Genomic DNA, 20,548 nt, shown 5'->3' with positions numbered 1-20,548 from the left:
CATATAGAGGCGGTGATGGCACTTGGCATTACAAACCACCTGTGTGGTTACCCCCCCACCCCCTCCTGTATGAGATAGCCTTCTCCTCATAGAGCGACCAACCGGAGGATAAGTGCATCCTTCTCCACCTTTTGATTCTTTGATCCCCGCCCCATACATGGAGGTGAGTCCCTTCATGGTTGTTTCTCATTGCTTTCCAAAAAATTTGGAAAACACATATATGGTGTAATACAATCGATCTTAGGCTCAAAAAGAAATTATTAGAACTCCAAAATTTAGGCCTTAATTAAAACTCCAAGGTATTTAGCTATCTCAAAGAAAATTCACTTTGAAGAATTTTATAGCTAATCAAACAATCATAGACTAAGACCAAAGCTTACACACATGTTCTATACATTGTTATGCTTTCTTGGTGCATTTTGTGAGAGCCAATCGCATATACACCTATCCTTTTAGTCACTTTGTTTTAGATGAATGTATACAAGTTTTGAACCATATATATTACTATAGAATAAGAGACTACTGCATGCAATTTTAAATATCTCATAAGGCTTTAAGTGGAATATTTAGTCATTTTTACAGGGAAAAACACAGATCAGGTCAGTCATTGTTATTGGGCAGATTCAGCACATGGGATAGGGTTCTCAAATACCCACTCATATTGCTTAATTGCTGCAATATGAGTGGAGTACAAAGATTCAGGACTCTGCACTTCTCTCTCTCTCTTGCATGCAAAAACACACAAGGTGAATCTGCAGAACTGTCAAGAGATATCTTCAAAGCTTCTGCATGTTATGACTTGTCTATAAAATAACGGCACTTGGAATGTCGTTCCCCAATGAGCTGCAGGCGATCATTTTTTCAGAGCAGCACAAAATACCAAGCACAATTCCCAGATGTCACAGCTTTGGGAAGCCCCCTCTGACAGCTAGGCAGGATGACAGGCAACAGACACATCAACATTGTGTACGAACATTGGCAGATGGGCGGATGGGATAGTGACATCAGCAGGCACAGAAGGTTAAAAATGATGGCAACAGGTGGGTGCAGGAGAGGGGAAACTCCTAGTGCACATGTGCCTATGTTATATATGTGCTTTTGATAAAAACTCCATGATAGAAATCACTTTTGTTTCTAGATTAGTGTCTTGAAATGCATGATAACAGCAGAAGTGTGTTAGTTGCCTTAAACAGAAAATAATCTGGATTTTGCTTTTAGAGAAACAGTAATTCATAGAGAACTTACAAAAGATAATTTCCTATGTGAAAGGCTTGAAATGATCTACGCCGCTGCTCTTCAAGGCCTTTGAGGGAGTTTTTTCAGTGCTGCATTCAGTCTTTCTTCTGAAAGAGTGCTGTAATTCTCATAAAAATCAAAGATCTCCATTGTGATGTTTTTTATCTACAATACAAAGAAACAGGTTAGCTCAACAGATCTCCAATACAAGAAGTGCATGGTTTTTCGCCACCCACAGTACTTACCCCTCATCATAAAACATACTCAACACATGCTCATTCCTGTCTTTTGTGGTCTAATGAGCTAACATAATGTTTTTATAAAAACTTTGCAGTCAAATTTGAATACATAACACATCTCTCTCTCTCTCTATCATGTGGGTCAGGCTGCAGGCCAGCAGAGATCAAGTTGTCCACATCGCCGTGTGTTACTTCCCTCCTCCTACCTCACAATATGGCCAAACCCATGGCCAGTCACCATACCTGCCGGTTCACAGTGATATCATGGAGTTCTCGCGCCACGAGGAAGTCCTCCTTGGGGATTTCAACGCCAGCAGATCACCTTCCTGGACTCCGAGGATACCATCACACTCCGAGAGCTGGACACCAGGGACCTCACCCTGCAGAAATCATCCCAGGATCACGGAGATATCACCACAATCAGGAGACACTTCCTGGATAATGGTACATCACATGGCCTTGTCATCTACAATGGCATGCCCAGGTGGCCAACATCCGGAGCCCTGACATGCTTCCCACATGGCGGTGGGTCCAGCACAGTTGACTACTTGATGGGCTCCCCATCCCTAGTTCCATACATCCTGGAGTTTACCATCCAGGCACCCCCCCCCAAGTGGAGCTAATCATACATATGTGGCTTTCACCCTCACATGCTGCCCACCTGCCATCCCACCACCTGTACCCACATCCCACTACACCAAGGTCACATTTGATCACCCACTACGTCTGAATCGAGGAGTCATTCTACCACATGTTTTTTTGGCCTCCGCGGATCTCATTGTACACTGAGCAGTGACAGGTATAGTGCTCCTCTGTCTCAACCCCTGTGTGGCATATTCTGCAGATCCTCTCCTCCCAAGGCCTCCGTATGAGCTCTCCATCTCTGAATATGCGCTCTGCCCACCCCGTCCCCCCCCCGTAGGCGGTGCAAGGATACCCGTAGCTGGCCAATCGCAATGTGACATGTGAATACCCAGGTAGCCTGGCTGCTGGATGAAGCCATCCTCTGTGAGCCTGAGGAAATGATCTCTGTAGAAGTGCATCTTTGGTGGGAGCTCCGAAGGTGCAACCCATGTGCTAAGCATGTGCAGGCTAAGGAGGTCAAACCGGATAGTCCAGTTGATGTCCTCACAGGAGAGCTGAGTCCAGGCTGTACTGAAGAGGTGGGTGGTGGTCCATCTAGAGCCCGTGTCCTGAGAACCAGGTGGAAACTCGGGCGCACCATGCTCCAGTGTCACCCTCAAGTGTGAGTTGTCGTGAGGACTCCACAGTAAGCCTCGGGTATCTGTGGGGATTCATCATGCTGATGCAGTAGGGGTGGGCAACTGTCGGTAAAAGTGTGCCCTCCACCATCGGGGCTGCAGCGAACTCTACCTGAATGATCACACAAAGGGACCAATGGTTTGCTGCGAATCATACGAGAGAACATCATGACCTGGGACCTCTCCACACGCTGCAAATCCTGCTTTGATAGATTCGGTCTCTAGAAAGGTGCTCCATACATCAAGACTGGTGTGACAAGGGTGTCAAAGAGCCAACCCGCTCAAGTAGGGCCAAAGCTACATATCCCCGAGTCACTCTAGTGTGTGCTGATGTGGTCATGGTAAAGCGGGGGGGCACTAAAAGTAGCTCCAAGGTACACATATGATGGGACAAACTCCACCATGTGGCCTTGGTTTTACCAAGTTTAACAGTGAGACCTCGCTGTGTACAGAAGACCTATAGATCATCCAAGTGTATCTGAAGCCCCATCGGCTGAATCTGATATGAGCACAATGCCATCTGCATAAAGTAGGAGGGGAATGAGTATGCCTGCAAGTTGAGCACCTGGCCAGCCTAATCTGTCAATGAAGCTCGAAGTTATATAAACGTCTGCAAGAGACCCAAAGGTCTATGAGGCCAAACAGTGTTACAATAGTTCCACGAGTAACTGGATCATGGAAAAGGAAATGCAAATTTAATGACTAGCTAAAAATGCAATAGTGATCACGATCATGTGAAGACGAAGAGTTATACTAAACGTCTACAAAAGACCCAAAGTTCTATGAGGCCAAAAAGTGTTACAATAACTGGATCATGGAAAAGGAAATGACAATTTAATGCCTAGCTAAATATAAAATAGTGATCATGATCACATGAAAAGGGAGATAGTCCTCTCAATACAAAGTATAAAAGCAGCCACCTGGCTCATAAGATAAAAACTACCATTTGTGGTATGATCACTATGTGAAGGAGACCTCCGTGATCTCATATATGCTCTCTATGTCCAGGCCTCCCAGTTTCTCCGGAGATCTGAAGCTGCCGTATAGATGGTTGCCTGGGGGGCTGGATGGCCGGTGTGCTGCAGCTGATGCGCTCTATCCAGAGTGACCCCCCCGGGGGGGAGGGGGGGGCGGGGTATCTCTGATGCTGCCTGTGTGAGCTCTCTGGTCTGCCTAGGGAGCTCCTCAGAATTTAGTGGGGCTGCTCTCCTGTGCTAGGAGAGAGAGAGAGAGAGAGAGAGAATAAAAGGGACCTGCATGTGACACCTTATCCCTACCTAGCTTGAAAAACATGTAACTTTGCCCCAGTTGGAAATAGCAAATCCATGTAATGATTTATCTTGTTCCAAGGTACCTGATCCCCACATAAGCTCTAGTTTCTACTCTCATGGCTAAATGGGTTTCATAACAAATAGACAAGGGCGGTAATAACAGAAAGCGTATGCACACAAAACTCAAGTTCGAGTCTTAGTGTGTAGTATACAATACACCCGTTGGAATTATCTGAGCCTCAGTGGTGTGGGCTGTCTCTAGATTGATTTGGTGTGAACACCCTCTTACATGTGAATGCCCCTTATTAAGGGTTAGGTCAGAAGATAAGGCCTTATTTGTCAAAATTATGGGGAGTATGCACAATGGAAGCAATAGTTGATGGCAAGATACAGCAACATATATGAGAGAGAACAAGAACACAAGATGTATAGAAAGCGTCTATATATACCTAGATGAATCTAGGAACATGCCCAAATTCACCTTTTAGGAACGTGCATGTTATATACTCATGGTAGTCAACCCACGAGACTATATAACTATCAACTCCATTATGCATAGTATGGACTAGATACTACAACATCCCCACTAACGTCATCAGTGCCCAATAGTAGGTGTAGAACTCTGTATCAAGATATGCTCTCTCTCTCTCTCTCTCTCTCTCTCTCTCACACACACACACACACACACACATAAGAGCATATATTCACACAAAGCCCTTCGTACCGAGTTTCTGTCAAACCTCCGGAGATGTAGGGCAGACTAAGCCATAATGAAGCCTAGCACTAAGAGAAATAGCAAATAGAAAGAATTAGTACAGCAAATAAGTAGTTGATAGGGCAAATGCACCGCTAAAGATAGAAAGAATAAGCACAATATAGCAACTCAGACAAAAACTTCACAATGTGAAATCTGCACGTCCGCTAAGACGACTGAATTATATACCTAGATGAATCCAAGAACATACCCAAATTCACCTTTTAGGAACATGCATGTCGAAAGAACCGCCTTTCGGACTAGGTATGGCCATTACGAGTTTCTCGTATTACCTTTTGGGTTAACCAATGCTCTAGCCACTTTCCAGCAAATGATGAACGATCTTTTTCGTAAACATTTAGGGAAATTTGTGGTGGTGTTCCTGGATGATATTTTGATATGCATGTTATATACTCATGGTAGTCAACCCACAAGACTATATAACTATTAACTCCATTATGCATAGTATGGACTAGATACTACAACATCCCCACTAATGTCATCAATGCCCAATAGTGGGTGTAGAACTCTGTATCAAGATATGCTCTCACACACGCACTCCACACACACACACACACACACACACACACACACACACACACACGAGCATATATTCACACAAAGCCCTTCATACTGAGTTTCTGTTAAACCTCCGGAGATGCAGAGCAGACTGGACAATCACTAAGGGAAATAGCAAATAGAAAGAATTAGTACAACAAATAAGTAGTTGATAGAGCAAATGCACCGCTAAAGATAGAAAGAATAAGCACAATATCAACTATGGATTGGTTAAGCCAAATATAAAGAAAGGTAATAGAAGCTAAACTCTGGTACCATCTCTTCCATAGTGGCTTCGTGCACCACCCTTGTTGCTCCTTCGCTTTGATGAAACCATCTTCTTGCAAAAGACAATCTTCAAGTGGGATTTGGATGTACCATTCTTCATTACATTGGCTTCATTGGTTGCATCTTCGTGCTTCTCCAATCCTTTCTTACGGTAGACACGCTTCATGCGTACATGTCTCCTTCCAATCATGCTAGCTTCCTTAGTCCAACTGCCACATAGACTAACACATGGCTGCCACCCATGTTTTAATAGCTTATACATGTGCTTCTCAATATGCTTCTTGCTTCCACCTTCCACTTCATCATGATACAAAAATGCATGCACCAATGTGAACATTGATTTAGGAAAGATCTTACCACTTGTTTATCAACACAAGGGCAGTGTCTTACTCCATTACAATACGGTAGACTACTTCCATGCACATGAGTTCATCAAAAAAAAATTAGGGTCGGATTTCATGCTTGACGCGTTGATTTGCTTGGTTTCATAAATTATGCATATCTTGCACTTCCCAAGCGAGAACAGCACAAATAAAATTTTATTGCTCCGCTTACCTCGAGCTTGAAAGAAATGAGGGATCTCATCCTTTTTTTAAAAAAACTTTGTTAGATCTATGAGAGAGAGGTTTCAAAGAACCATTAGAAAAGAGGTTTATTTTTTTTACTTGGATTAAAAAACTCAAAGGAATTTTTAAACCTTAGAGTAGCGTTTTTTTTCACTAGAAAAAACACCAAGAGTGTTTCGCTACTTGTTGCATCGCCATGATGTTGATATGCCCTCGACTACTATAGAAGTCGGCTTGTTGTCATTGTAGTGCTTGCCACAGTGCTGCATAAGCAACAAAGAAGAACAAAGCATACTGTGCAAAGAATACAAGGCGCCAGCTACTGAAGAGGCACTATCCAATCCCGACCGATGGCGACGGAAGTTGCTATGACTCAGACGGCCGGCTGCTTTGTTTTGATGAGCCTACATCCTTTGTTGTGGGGCTAAGAGAATGCACTTAGCAACTTCAGAAGTTCAAATAGAAACTCTCCTACCCCTTCTTCACAAATCCAAAGCTTCAAAGAGAAGCATCGATGACGGATATTTTTTGACGAAAAAAAAAACCAAAATTTATCAATTTTGCTTGTGTTTTTTTTCCATTCTTCTCTTCCCGCTTTCTCGATTTGCTAGCTTCCTTCACTTGCTGAAAATCTTAAATTTGATTACAGAATCTCCTCTTTGATGAAGCTCTTTTGTTGCCTTCCTTCTTGACTCCTTTTTGCTTCTCACCTTCTTCTACCACCGTCCTTCTTGATGAGGATGTGAATGCCTTATGATAGTGAGAGAGAAAGAAAAGGAGATTGAAGGCGAACTTAGTCTTTGCAAGGCTCTGATACCATGTCAAAATTATAGGGAGTATGCACAATGGAAGCAATAGTTGATAGCAAGATAGAGCAACATATATGAGAGAGACCAACAACACAAGATGTATAGAAAGCTTCTATATTACCTTCTATTTCAGCCACTCCAAAGTTGGCTTGACCTTCACCTTCTAAGTGTTGTGTTACTTGCGTTACAAAAAGTGAGACCTCCTACGCTCTATATAGGGTCCACCAAGGGCTAGGGTTGGGCCAACCCAAGATCCTTTTTCTGTCACCATTTGGTCCATCTCCAATTTTTGTGTCTCGTTCACTTGAGACCAGGCCAGTGTCTCATGTGAAGAGGCCAGTATTTTGCTGACATGGACGGGAGCCAGACTGCTGCCACCCGTGTATGACCTGGACTGTGTTCTATCCATGGGATTGTCACGCCATGGAAGAGCCAGTATTCGTGCAGTGTCTTGCCTATGGGACTGTCACTCCATAGGGAGGCTCGTGCCTGGAACTGTGTCTTATCTATGGGACTGTCACTCCATAGGAAGACCAGGATTTATGTTTTACGTCGTGCCATTCTTGTGTCCGACAGATATTTTGTACTTGTTCCATGAACGGGAGATATGTCCATGATACTACTTGCACATGCACTCATGTTCTGCATCTTTGAAACTATTTTCGCATGACTTGTATTTTTGTGTTTGCCTGTTTGACGTGTCACTTACTGAGCGGGGACGCCTGCCAGTGAGTCGTGAAGTTTGCTCTGTCTTCTGACGAGTTTTGGTGCATGTGAACAGGTGGTAAGTGTATTGCACATGTTGGTTTAATATTTTATATTCTAACCTTTTGTTTTATAAGGTTATATGTTCACATTTACTTAAAAGTGGGCACCCACTTAGGGACCAAGGTGGGGAGCCACACTTGACTTGTGTGTATGTGGGGGTGGGTGCATGGTCACCTACCCACACCACCATGGAACTGGCCGCCCACATGGAAATGTGGGGAGCCAGCCAAATCAAATAGTTTAAACTCCACTTCAACCTTACAAAAAGAAGCCATCACCTCTAACGTGAAGAAGAATCAGGCGACCATCTCTTGCGCACGTAATCCCAAGCGACTGCTGAACTGGTTGCGCATACTCTCCCACGCGACTACTGAATTGGCTACGCATGCTCACCCAGGCGACTGCTGAACTGGTTGCGCATACTCTCCCAGGCAGCTATTGAACTCTTGCGCATGCTTTCCCAGGTGGCTACTGAACAGGCTGCCCTATCCTCTGCACTACAGGCGGCACAGGCTGCAGCCAGGCGCCTCCCCATCCTCCCAGGCGGTTGTGCTCTCAGCAGGAGTCTGCGCTTGTTTACCAGCCTGCTGCCCACTCTTGCAGACGACTGTGTACCACCCTCCAGCAGGCGGCTGGCGCTCCATCACCAACAAGGCTACTGTGCGCCCACCTCCACCAGGCGGCAGTCTTCTCCAGCAGACGGGTGCGCATATTCCACCTCCTCCCTTTCAGACGGCTGCCTCTTCTAGACCGCAGCCAGGTTATTATATTGGCTGCTCTTCCACGCCTCTTTAGGCTGAGCCACCTTCTCCTCGTCATCTGGTGACTGTGTTCCTACGGCGAGGCGTTACCTCTCCTAAGGCGGCTGCTCCATCTCCTCTTTGCAAGAGGTTGCACTTCCTTTCCATTGGCGGCTACAAGAGGATTCTGCACCTTTAGGTGGCTACACCTTCTACACAGGTAGCTCCTCCTCAACCTCCTCGACAGGTTGTTGTGCCTCGGTGTCTCTCTCAAGTAGCTGCACACAAATACTGAAGGGAGCTAAAGAAGCTCAGCTGTAGAGAATTAGGGTTTCATGTGGGAGACACACACAGAGAAGAAGGGGGAGAGAGAGAGAGAGACATGTGGGGATAAGTCAACTCACAAAGTATGAGTGTGTGACTCCCCTATCACACATGTATATTTGCTCTAGTACACAGTGTGCACTTAGTACATTAAAAGTACTAAGTGTACTATGTACTATAAAACTTATGACACACTATAAGGGTGGGCATAATGCCTTTACCACAACAACCTCCCACTTAAAGGCAAAGTGCCCTTAAATGAAGGAAAAGAAAAAATCAGTATGTACATGATAATATACAAGGCCATATCAAGGCTGAAATTGTCCAATGCCCATCAAGTGTCTGCAATGGCTCTGGAGGCAAACTCTTTGTCAACAGATCAGCCGGGTTGTCATCCGTATGAATCTTGACAAGCTGAATCAGCTTGTTCTCTATCACCTCTCTGATGAAGTGATACTTCACATCCACATGCTTCGTCTTTGCATGAAAGACAGGGTTCTTTGCCATCTGGATGGCACTCTGACTGTCACAATGCAACAATGGAATATCCCCTGTATAACACAAATCAACCACTAACCGAGATAGCCATAATGCCTCCTTGCAAGCCTCTGTAGCTGCAATATACTCGGCCTCTGTAGTAGATAAGGCAGTGCACTTCTGCATCCTGGATATCCATGACACAGCACCTCCTGTGAATGTAAACACATAACCGGTAGTAGACTTCCAGTTATCTGGATGACCGGCATAATCCGAATCCGTGTAACCATGCACTAATGCATCCTGTTTGCCAAACCAGATGCACATATCCTGTGTGCCCTTCAGGTATCTCATGACACCTTTCACTGCTTCCCAATGCTTCTTGCCAGGGTTGGCCATGTATCTAGTAACCACTCCCACTGCAAATGCAATGTCCGGCCTGGTAGCAACCATGGCATACATGAGACTGCCACAAGCTGAAGCATACGGAATCTTGGCCATATCAGTCCTGTCACTATCCGACTGTGGGCTGTCCATAGCACTGAGTTTCACATACGGAGGCAAAGGAGTACTAGTCTTCTTCCCCCCTTCCATATTGAACCTCTGCAAAACTTTGCCAATGTATTCCTTCTGAGACAAATACAACACATGCTGATTTCTGTCCCGAAGTATCCGCATACCCAAAATGTGATTTGCATCACCCAAATCCTTCATATCAAAGGTCTAATGCAGCCTCTTCTTCAAGGCATCCATCTCTTTACGAGATTTCCCGGCAATCAACATATCATCAACATACAAGATGAGGATCAATAGACTACCATCCAAAGCTTTCTTGGTGTATAAGCAGTGATCTATGTCACTCCTCCTGAAATCTTGGGATTTCATGAATGTATCAAATTTATGATACCATTTCCTTGGTACCTGTTTGAGCTCATAAAGACTCTTTTTCAGCTTGCATACAAGCTTCTCCTTTCCATTCACTGCATAACCCTCTGGCTGTTGCATATATATCTCCTCATGGAGATCACCGTGAAGAAAAGCAGTCTTCACATTCATCTGAATCAAATCCAGATCATCATGAGCAACCAAAGCTAATACAGCTCTAAGTGTGGTCATTTTGACCACTGGAGAGAAGATCTCATCAAAGTCCACACCATATTCCTGCTTGAAGCCCTTAGCTACTAACCTGGCTTTGTATCTTGGGCTTTGCATCAGGTGCAACTTTGAGCCTGTAAACCCACTTCCATGGCAAAACCTTCTTGCCTGTAGGCAAATGCACCAACTTCCATGTTCCATTTTTGTGCAGAGAATCCATCTCTGACTTCATAGCACGCTCCCAAAGAGCCTTGTCTGCCCTCTGTAAAGCCTCCTTATAACATGAGGGCTCCCCACAGTCAGTGAGCATCAAGTAGTCAATCCCTGGAACAAACCTGTCAGGGATTCTGGAGGGTCATGTGGACCTCCGTACCCAATGACCATCATTTGCAGGTTGCTGTCCAGCCTGCATATCACCTATTGGTGGCTCCTGTTCCATGCCATAAGGTTGAAAGATCATGCCCGGTATCTCCTCTAACTGTGGGATATCCATAGGGATATCTTCTGCCATCCCTGGCTGTCCATTTGGACCATTTTCAGCACCATTTAAGGGTTGGTTTTGTTGCTGTAATGGCTGATTTACAGCCCTTGGTTGTTGTCCATGATGTCCATCATCATCAAAGATGACTCTGCCAGGCTCCTGTTGCCTTGCAGGATCCTTATACATGCAAAAATGACATCATTGCTGCGTATAATCTTTCTATTCACTGGATCCCAAAGTCTATACCCCATTTCACCTCTGTCACCATATCCTAGGAATATGCATTTGTGAGACGTAGGATCAAGTTTGGTGCATATTTCCCTGCGTATGTGCACGTACGCAACGCAACCAAACACTCTCAAGTGCTTGTAGGACGGAGGCTTCCCTGTCCATACTTCCTCTGGCACTTTCCCACCAAGCCTCGTGTTAGGTGACCTGTTTGTAAGATGAACGGCTGTCATAACAGCTTCAGCCCAAAAACCATGAGGTAACGCAGCATGTGACAACATAGAACGGACCTTCTCCTGAATGGTCCTGTTCATCCTCACTGCTGTCCCGTTTTGTGGAGGATCATAAGGAGCAGAGAGCTCCCTCTTGATGCCTTTAGCATCACAAAAGTCCTGAAACTGTTTGGACATATACTCTCCACCATTGTCGGAACGCAAAGCCTTCAGTGTTTTGCCAGTTTGATTCTCAACATGAGCAACAAACTTCTCAAACACTGAGAATGTATCACTCTTCAAACGAAAAGGATAAACCCACACCTTGCGTGTGGCATCATCAATTAAAGACAAAATATTTTGCCCCTCCCAAAGAAAGCTGAGGCATCTCACATACATCTGTATGCGCAAGCTCTAACTGAGCATCTTTCTGTCCAAGAGCTTTCTTGTGGGGGCACTGGAGTTGCCTGCCATATATACAATGCTCACAAAACTGAAAACTTGAGAACTTTAGATAAGGCAAGTAACCAAAACGAGACAATTGCTCCATTCCTTTGACACTCATGTGTCTCAACTGGCTATGCCACGGAGAGATTTCCGACAGCTCGGTTGCATTTACATTAGCATGGTAACAAACACCAGCATGCATGAAGTAAAGAGTGTCCATCTTAGAGCCTCTGGCAACAACCAGTGAGCCCTTACTAATCTTCCACTTTCCACTACCAAATGTGGTAACATAACCAACATCATCAAGCTGTCCAGTAGAAAACAGGTTCTTCTTGATCTCAGGCACATGCCTGACATCATGGAGCATAAGCTGTGAGCCATCTGAAAACACAAGCCTCACATCACCTCTGCCAAGAATCTGTCATGCATGGTTGTCACCCAAATAAACTACTCCTTCATTGCCAGCAGTATACCTGACAAACAAGTCTCTGCTGTGACATGAAAGGAGGCACCTGAATCAATGATCCATGAGTGCATACCATGACCATCTCCTGCATGGAGTGAATGGGCATCAAGTGAAGACGTGAATAGGACTTCATCCTCACTGTCACTTGCATGTGACAGATTGACTTCTTCAATCTTAACTCCACTTTTGCCCTTTGGCTTTGCATCTTTGGCTTCACTTTGTCTTTGTCTTTTCCTTTGCCCTTTTCCACCATTATCGGAACGCAAAGCCTTCAGTGTTTTGCCAGTTTGATTCTCAACATGAGCAACAAACTTCTCAAACACTCAGAATGTATCACTCTTCAAACGAAGAGGATAAACCCACACCTTGCGTGTGGCATCATCAATAAAAGACACAAAATATTTTGCCCCTCCCAAAGAAAGCTGAGGCATCTCACATACATCTGTATGCACAAGCTCTAACTGAGCATCTTTCTGTCCAAGAGCTTTCTTGTGGGGGCACTGGAGTCGCCTGCCATATATACAATGCTCACAAAATTGAAAACTTGAGAACTTTAGAGAAGGCAAGTAGCCAAAACGAGACAATTGCTCCATTCCTTTGACACTCATGTGTCCCAACCGGCTATGCCACATAGAGATTTCCGGCAGCTCGGTTGCATTTACATTAACATGGTGACAAACACCAGCATGCATGAAGTAAAGAGTGTCCACCTTAGAGCCTCTGGCAACAACCAGTGAGCCCTTACTAATCTTCCACTTTCCACGACCAAATGTGGTAACATAATCAGCATCATCAAGCTGTCCAGTAGAAAGCAGGTTCTTCTTGATCTCAGGCACATGCCTGAAATCATGGAGCATAAGCCGTGAGCCATCTGAAAACACAAGCCTCACATCACCTCTGCCAAGAATCTGGCATGCATGGTTGTCACCCAAATAAACTACTCCTTCATTGCCAGCAGTATACCTGACAAACAAGTCTCTGCTGTGACATGAAAGGAGGCACCTGAATCAATGATCCATGAGTGCATACCATGACCATCTCCTGCATGGAGTGAATGGGCATCAAGTGAAGACGTGAATAGGACTTCATCCTCACTGTCACCTGCATGTGACACATTGACTTCTTCAATCTTAACTCCACTTTTTCCCTTTGGCTTTGCATCTTTGGCTTCACTTTGTCTTTGTCTTTTCCTTTGCCCTTGTCCTTTTGATCATTCTTCCATTTGTAGCATTGCTTTCTTTGCTGGGATCTCCCACGTGCATTCATTGCATTGGACTTTCCAACAGAGTTGTTCTTCCTGTTCATCTCCTCTTGAAGGAGAGCACCCTCCACATCTGCATATGACAGCATAGCATTTGAATTGCTAGTGGTTGTCCTGAATGTGTCCCAACTCTCTGGCAAAGTGCATAAGAGAAAGGTGGCTTTGAACTCATCGTCCATTGCCAACTTTTGATTGATGACCTGGCTGACAACACCATTAAACTCATTTAGATGGGCTGTCATAGACGCCCCTTCCTTCATTTGAAGACCTATGAGTTTCTTCAACCAATACACTTTGCTTGAGGCACTTTGCTGGGCATACGAGTCCTGCAATCTTTGCCACATTCCCCAAGCTGTCTTCTCTTCACGTATGCTGAAAAGTAAAGTGTCTGACACAGACAACATGATAGTGGCTCTTGCCAGCTCATCCATATCTTCCCATTCTTCAACAGTAAGAGAAGCGACATTACACCCCTTTCTTTGATGGGCTTGTGCTGCTTCTTCTGGAGCAACACATTATAGCACTCGGTTTGCCAAATGTCATAATTATGTGAGCCTTCAAGCTTCTTGATGTGAAGCAATGAAGAGCTCTCACCTGTGGTTGCCATAGCAATATGCAACCTTTGACACAGTCAATGCCTGACTCCCTGCAAGATGTGCAAACACTGCACCAAAAGCACACAAAATGCTCACAGTTGTTCTCCCAAAGTTTATCTCCCACTGCGGAAGCACGAATGCAACTCTCCTCCCACTGAATGTGATAAAATCACCAAAATTTGGTTGCTGCAGATTTATGACAGCACCTTAGATGTGCTCTGTTCCCCTTCCAAAATACTGTACAACAGTACTAAGTGCTCACCAATGATGTACCAAATCTGTACCGGCAAGTACAGCAGCTGAAAATGAGCCTTTTCCTCACTCAAATCAATGTACAGCCATGCCAAAACTTGTACAAAGTTGTACCAAATCTGTACCAACAAGTACAATAGCAATAAATGCTCTCCTGGCTGTCCAAATGAGTGAAAATCAGACCTTGACAGTCCTCACCACTGCATACAACAGTCCCGGACAGAAATTGGGCAAAAGCCCCTTGACTGCAAGTGGATTACTGAGGGTTCAAGGCATAAAAGTCTTCCCTGCTGCTTTGCCAAGCTCAACAAGCACAAAATCTTGAAAAGCCCCTTGATTCAAGATCAATTTCTGATCCATGAATGGTACATTAATGCACATGAAGGGCATCTAGAGTCTTAACAATGGTTCCCCTTGGCCACATATACATCCAATACATAAAAGCCCCTTGATTTACTGGCACATTGAGTGCTTGACAGGCATCAACACATTGCCCAAAGCATCAAATGCCAGTGCCTGCATGCAAAACAACCCAATTGGCACAAAAGCCCTTTGATTTGCACTCCAATTTCCTGCAATTTAGCCCCGAATGTGAGATTGCTCACATCATACAACATGTATGAATGCCCAATGGCACAATTACATCAAAAGCCCCAAATGTTAACACCCAATTTCCTGCCAATTGACTCGGAATGTGACCAATGTCACCCAATGTTGCCAATTGTGCTCAAATCTGAGCCATTGGGACCTGTACCTGCTCAACTGATGATAATGGACATGCAAATCCCAAAATTGAAGCAAATACCTCGTACAAATTTAGTAGGTACTGATGATGCTGCTGCTCTGCAGGTACGGATGCTGTATTCGTGCAGGTGGGCGGTACCTCGCGACTTTACCCTTTGTTACCTTGTGGCGCAAAGGACCAGGTTGACATGATGAAGCCACTGGATGGCTGCAAGGTGTGCAGCCGGATGTGATGGACGAGCAGGTGCAGATGCAACTCAAAACAGAGCAACTGTTGTCCCCCAGAAACGGCAAGTCCACTGAGCAAGGAGTCGGCGGGTGCTGGCGTCTGTGGTGGAAACAGGCCGCGCCGCTCGAATGTGCGAACTCTGTGCACTTGTGCTACCCACGCTAGCAGGCAGAGAGTGGTGGGCAGCGGCAGTACCGCCGAAACCGGCTGAGCCTCTGCACTCGTGCCACCCAGACTGGCTGGCGGAAGGTGGGAGGATTGGCGACCGGCTCGGTCTGGATGGCGGCGGCTCTAATATCGCTGTTGGTCACACTTGTAAGCGCACACACTCAGCTCGTTTTGCAGCGCTTTTACAGTCGATTTCCAGCGCTGCAGCTCAGCACACGATTTTCCTCTCTGCACGCTTCACAGCTCTGCCGGCTGTACATAGCACTCCTCCAGGCTCTGATACCAGTTGAAGGGAGCTAAAGAAGCTCAGCTGTAGAGAATTAGGGTTTCATGTGGGAGACACACATAGAGAAGAAGGGAGAGAGAGAGAGACATGTGGGGATAAGTCAACTCACAAAGTATGAGTGTGTGACTCCCCTATCACACATGTATATTTGCTCTAGTACACATAGTGCACTTAGTACATTAAAAGTACTAAGTGTACTATGTACTATAAAACTTATGGGCTTGTACACACTATAAGGGTGGGCATAATGCCTTTACCCCAACAAATACCTCGAGTATTGATCTTCAATCTACAAGTAAGTGAATTTTCAGATTTAAAAGTGCTGGTGTCCATCTATCTCATTTCATTTCAATTCAATTTCAAGTTGTTATTAAGTTGTCCATTTCAAATTGTGGTATTAAGTTGTGCTATTACGCATGTGGGTGTCCAACGGAGTCTATTCCCACTTGACGGGATCGGTTTCGGTATCAGAGCACGGTTGTTTCCCTCTTCTTAGTGGGGAAATGAACCTGTGTATTGGACACCCCGCTTCTAGCACACTTAACACAATGGACAACCAAGGCAACCCTTTGGAAGTGCCTAATTCGAGGGGTCCATCTAGTGCCTCTCGTGGTTCTGATGCTCTACGAGGAAAGCACAAGCCCCTTGAAAGGGTTAATGATAGTGAATCAAAGGGTCAACTGTCTCGAGGAAAGACAGTCATGCTAGAACAAGAGCCTGATGCAATGAGGACTGAAATGGAACATATGAGAAAACTTTTGCAGGCACAAGAGCAAGAGTTAAAATTTTTGCATGAAGATCCCCATGTGCAAAGTGCCATTGAAGCTAGGAAAGCTGATGCAATGGTAGATGTAACTTTTGAGTCCATGGCACGGGAAGTGGGCAAGAAGCCAAGGGAGTTGGCACTTGCCTACCTCCTCCGCAAAGGTGACATCAAAAAGGGGGACGACGGAGAGCTGAAATTCAGAAATCCACCTCGCTTGAAGCATGGAGATCCCGCATCTCAAAGGTTGAGGTCTTTTTTGCAAAAGGAAGAGGTGACAGTCACCTCTCGTCATGCATCTTCTCCACAAGGCACAAAGCCTGACAGGTATATGTATGCTAGTGCTCATGGAGGGCATGAAAGTCACATGCATTCAAGACATGTATCCCATGGTAAGGGTGACAGGTCTGCTTCTAGAAGAATTTTGCCTTCTGAGTTGTCTCATGGAGAGACAATGCCTATGCAAGAAAGTCACATGCATCTGAGTTTCAAGTTCGTGGAGCACATGCCACCGTGCCTCATGAAACTTCTATGACGGCCCATGGAGCCCATGCAGATAGGGCTGCCCCGTTGGATAAGGGGAAAAGAAAAATAGAAGACCATGAGCCTCATGCCAGAAAGCTCAAGGAATTTAAAGCAGGTGACAAATCTGTTAAATTTGATGTTTTTCATGGCGAGCATGATGCTTCTTAAGTGTTAGCATTTGTGGCACAATTTGACATTGCTTTTAGCGATGAGGACTTCACTGAGAAGTCAAAAGTACGCCATGCTAGCATGTTTTTGAAAGGGACCGCTGCTCATTGGTGGATCACTGAAAAGATCACCAAGGACCCCATTTGCACCTGGAAGGAATTTAAAGATAGATTCTATGCTCAGTTTTTGCCCCCAAATGCGGAGCAAACTCTCACCCAAAAGTGGGACAGACTTGAGCAAAGAGATAATGAAAGCGTGCAACAGTATGTCAACAAATTCTGGAAAGTGTTGCTAGAAGTAACCCCTTTTATGCAAATCACTGAGGATGAAAGAAAGAGGAAGTTTCGCTCCGGACTGCAACCAGCATATCGTTCGGGCATTGAATTGCACCCGAAACATACTTTGCAACAGCTCACAGCTTCTGCTCTTGCTACGGAGCAATTGGTGCTCAAAATTAAGCAGGATCAGGGCGGTTCAAAGGGGAAAGACAAGGCTGTCCCAAGTCTGCAAAAGGGTGAACAGCCACCTAAAAAGAACTTTCAGGAGACCCACAAAAGTGGTAAAGCTGAAAATACCACATCTAAAGATCAGGGCCCAAAGAAGAACAAATTCGGCTTGACCCCGGAGCAAAGAGAGCAATATGCCAAGGAGGGAAAATGTTTTTCTTGTGGTAGCAAAGACCACATGTTTCGACAATGCCCTGACCGCAAACCAAAGCACGAGAACAAGCAGACCAAGGCTAATGTACATGCAGTTCCCGATGTGCAAGGAAACACTGAACATGATGCAAAAGAGAGAATGGTATGCAAGACTTGGGGACAAATCAAGGATCAGCCCGCCTTATTCATGTTTGATGACTTTGCAACTGATAACTTCATCTCTATGCAAACAGCAGCTGCATTGGGTATTACATGGGACCTCAGATTGAAGTTGAAGCTGCATTTGTTGGTAAAGAAGTGCAGGTTACCCCGTTGATAGGGAAGTTGCGCATCCATATCCAGGGCTACCTTGATAATGAACATTTCCTAGTTGCTCCACTAAATGGATGTGATGTATTGTTGGGCAAGCCGTGGCATCAAAGGCTTGAGCCCCGCAAAGAATACAAAACCAGTATGATTTCTTTTATGCATAAAGACCGCATGCATTTTATTGATGCTGGCAAAGAAGGGGATTCCATCCCACTTGTATCACACATCCAAATTAATAAAGCAATCAAAAAGAGTCTTTCTGCGTACTTGGTTTTTGTTCGTGATAGCCTTGTGCCAAATCATCAAAATGTGGATGCTATGACTAATGATAGGCTGAATTTTCTTCATGCGTTCAACGACTGTTTTGCTGATACTTTGCCAGGAGAATTACCTCCCCAAAGGCCCGAAGATCATCGCATAGATCTTGTGCCAGGTAGTTCTCCACCTAACAAACCCGCATACCGAGTGAGTGTTGCACAACAAGAAGAGATCATGATGCAGGTAAATGAGCTTTTAGACAAAGATTTGGTTCAGCCCAGTTCCTCACCTTATTGCTCTCCTGTACTTCTTGTTCAAAAGAAGGACGGATCATTCCGCATGTGCGTGGACTATATAGCTTTAAACAAGCTTACCATCAAGAACAGATTTCCCATTCCGCGAATTGATGATATTTTGGATAAGCTTGATGGTTCGGCTTGTTTCAGCCGACTTGATTTGAAGAGTGGTTATCACCAGATACGAGTGGTGCCACAAGATGTCCATAAAACTGCATTCAGGACAGCCTTTGGACTATATGAATTTTTGGTAATGCCTTTTGGTCTCACCAATGCTCCCGCTACGTTTAATCGTATGATGGATAGGATATTCCGACCCCATCGTAAATTTACAGGAGTATTCTTTGATGATATCTTGGTTTTCTCCAAGAATGAGCAAGAACACAGAACGCATTTGGTCACAGTGTTCGAAGAGTTGCGGAAACATAAACTTTTCATAAATGCCAAGAACAGTGAGTTCTTTCTTTCAGAGATTCATTATTTGGGACACATTGTATCCAAGGATAGAGTTACAATGGATCCTGCAAAGATTGAGACCATTCGGAACTGGTCCGAATTGCAAAACGTACATCAAGTACGTAGTTTTCTGGGATTATGTTCGTACTATAGGCGTTTCATAAGGCATTTTGCTATGATAGCCACCCCTTTACATGATCTCACAAAGAAGAAAACCACTTTCAAATGGACTTCAAAAGAACAGGATGCTTTCTTGCAGCTCAAGCATGCTATCATATGTGGTCCAGTATTGATTGTTCCTGACTTGCACAAGTCATTCGTAGTTGAATGTGATGCTTGTGGTGATTGTATAGGAGCTGTCCTAAATCAAGAAGGGCATGCAGTTGCATACGAGAGCCATCGTTTGCATGATGCTGAGCTTCATATGGATATCTATGAGAAAGAACTCTTAAGAGTAATTCATGCCTTAAAGATATGGAAACATTATCTTCTTGGGGCTGAATTTGTAGTCAAGACAGATCATCAAAGCTTGAGATACTTTCTATCTCAAACAAAGCTTTCAGAGAAGCAGATGAGAATGGCAAACTTTCTTTCCATGTTTCATTTTCAGATTGTGCATACTTCAGGAAAGAAAAATGTGGTGGCCCATGCATTATCCAGGAGGCCTTATGTAGCTGCAATCTCGGTGGCCTCTCATGGAGACTTATCTGCTATGCGAGATTTGTATCATTTGGATACTCATTTTTTCCATATATGGACTGATTTAATGGCTGGTCATTCACATGCCTCTTATGTTATCAACAAGGGTTATCTTATGAAGGATAATTGCCCATGTGTGGTGAAGGATTTGCGTCCAAAGGTTATGGAGGAATGTCATGCTCCACCTTATGCTGGTCATAGAGGTATTATGCCCACTACACGCATGATTCAGAGATATTTCTTTTGGCCAAGCATGCGTAAAGACATTGAGCTTATGTGCATGCATGTATTACTTGCCAAAAGGTGAAATTTGATAGGCAAAAACCTCCAGGTTTGCTTCAGCCATTGCCTATTCCCTCGCAACCTTGGGAAAGTATTACTATGGATTTTATTATGGACCTGCCTAGATCCCAGCATGGGAATGATGCTATTTGGACCATTGTGGACAGGTTTAGTAAGCAAGCTCATTTCTTGCCCGTCAAGAAAACCATTAAAGCTGATCATATGGTAAAGCTTTTTCTTGCAAATATTTTCAAGCATCATTGTATGCCTAAATCCATTGTTGGGGATAGAGATCCCAAGACTACAAGCCTCTTTTGGAGAGCTTTATTTGATAATATGGATACTAAACTTGAGTTTTCATCAACTTATCATCCCC

At 44.5% G+C, this 20,548-nt stretch overlaps 1 protein-coding gene across 2 annotated transcripts in view; it reads right to left on the bottom strand.

The window, feature by feature from the left end:
* Nucleotides 1-20,548, bottom strand: part of LOC147638668 (cyclin-C1-1-like) — a 103,447-nt gene that overhangs the window by 18,197 nt on the left and 64,702 nt on the right. For both annotated transcript variants that reach the window (XM_086798620.1, XM_086798619.1), the window contains one exon: nt 1,246-1,401. In XM_086798620.1, the coding sequence (XP_086654746.1) occupies nt 1,297-1,401 (105 nt within the window). In that variant the 3' untranslated portion in view covers nt 1,246-1,296. The remainder of the gene's footprint in view (nt 1-1,245; nt 1,402-20,548) is intronic.

This window comes from Cibotium barometz, chromosome 5 (assembly GCF_041138505.1).
Source record: "Cibotium barometz isolate CiBa-2024 chromosome 5, ASM4113850v1, whole genome shotgun sequence".
In the NCBI taxonomy this organism is placed as follows: Eukaryota; Viridiplantae; Streptophyta; class Polypodiopsida; order Cyatheales; family Cibotiaceae; genus Cibotium; species Cibotium barometz.
This window is presented reverse-complemented; position numbering and strand designations above follow the sequence as displayed.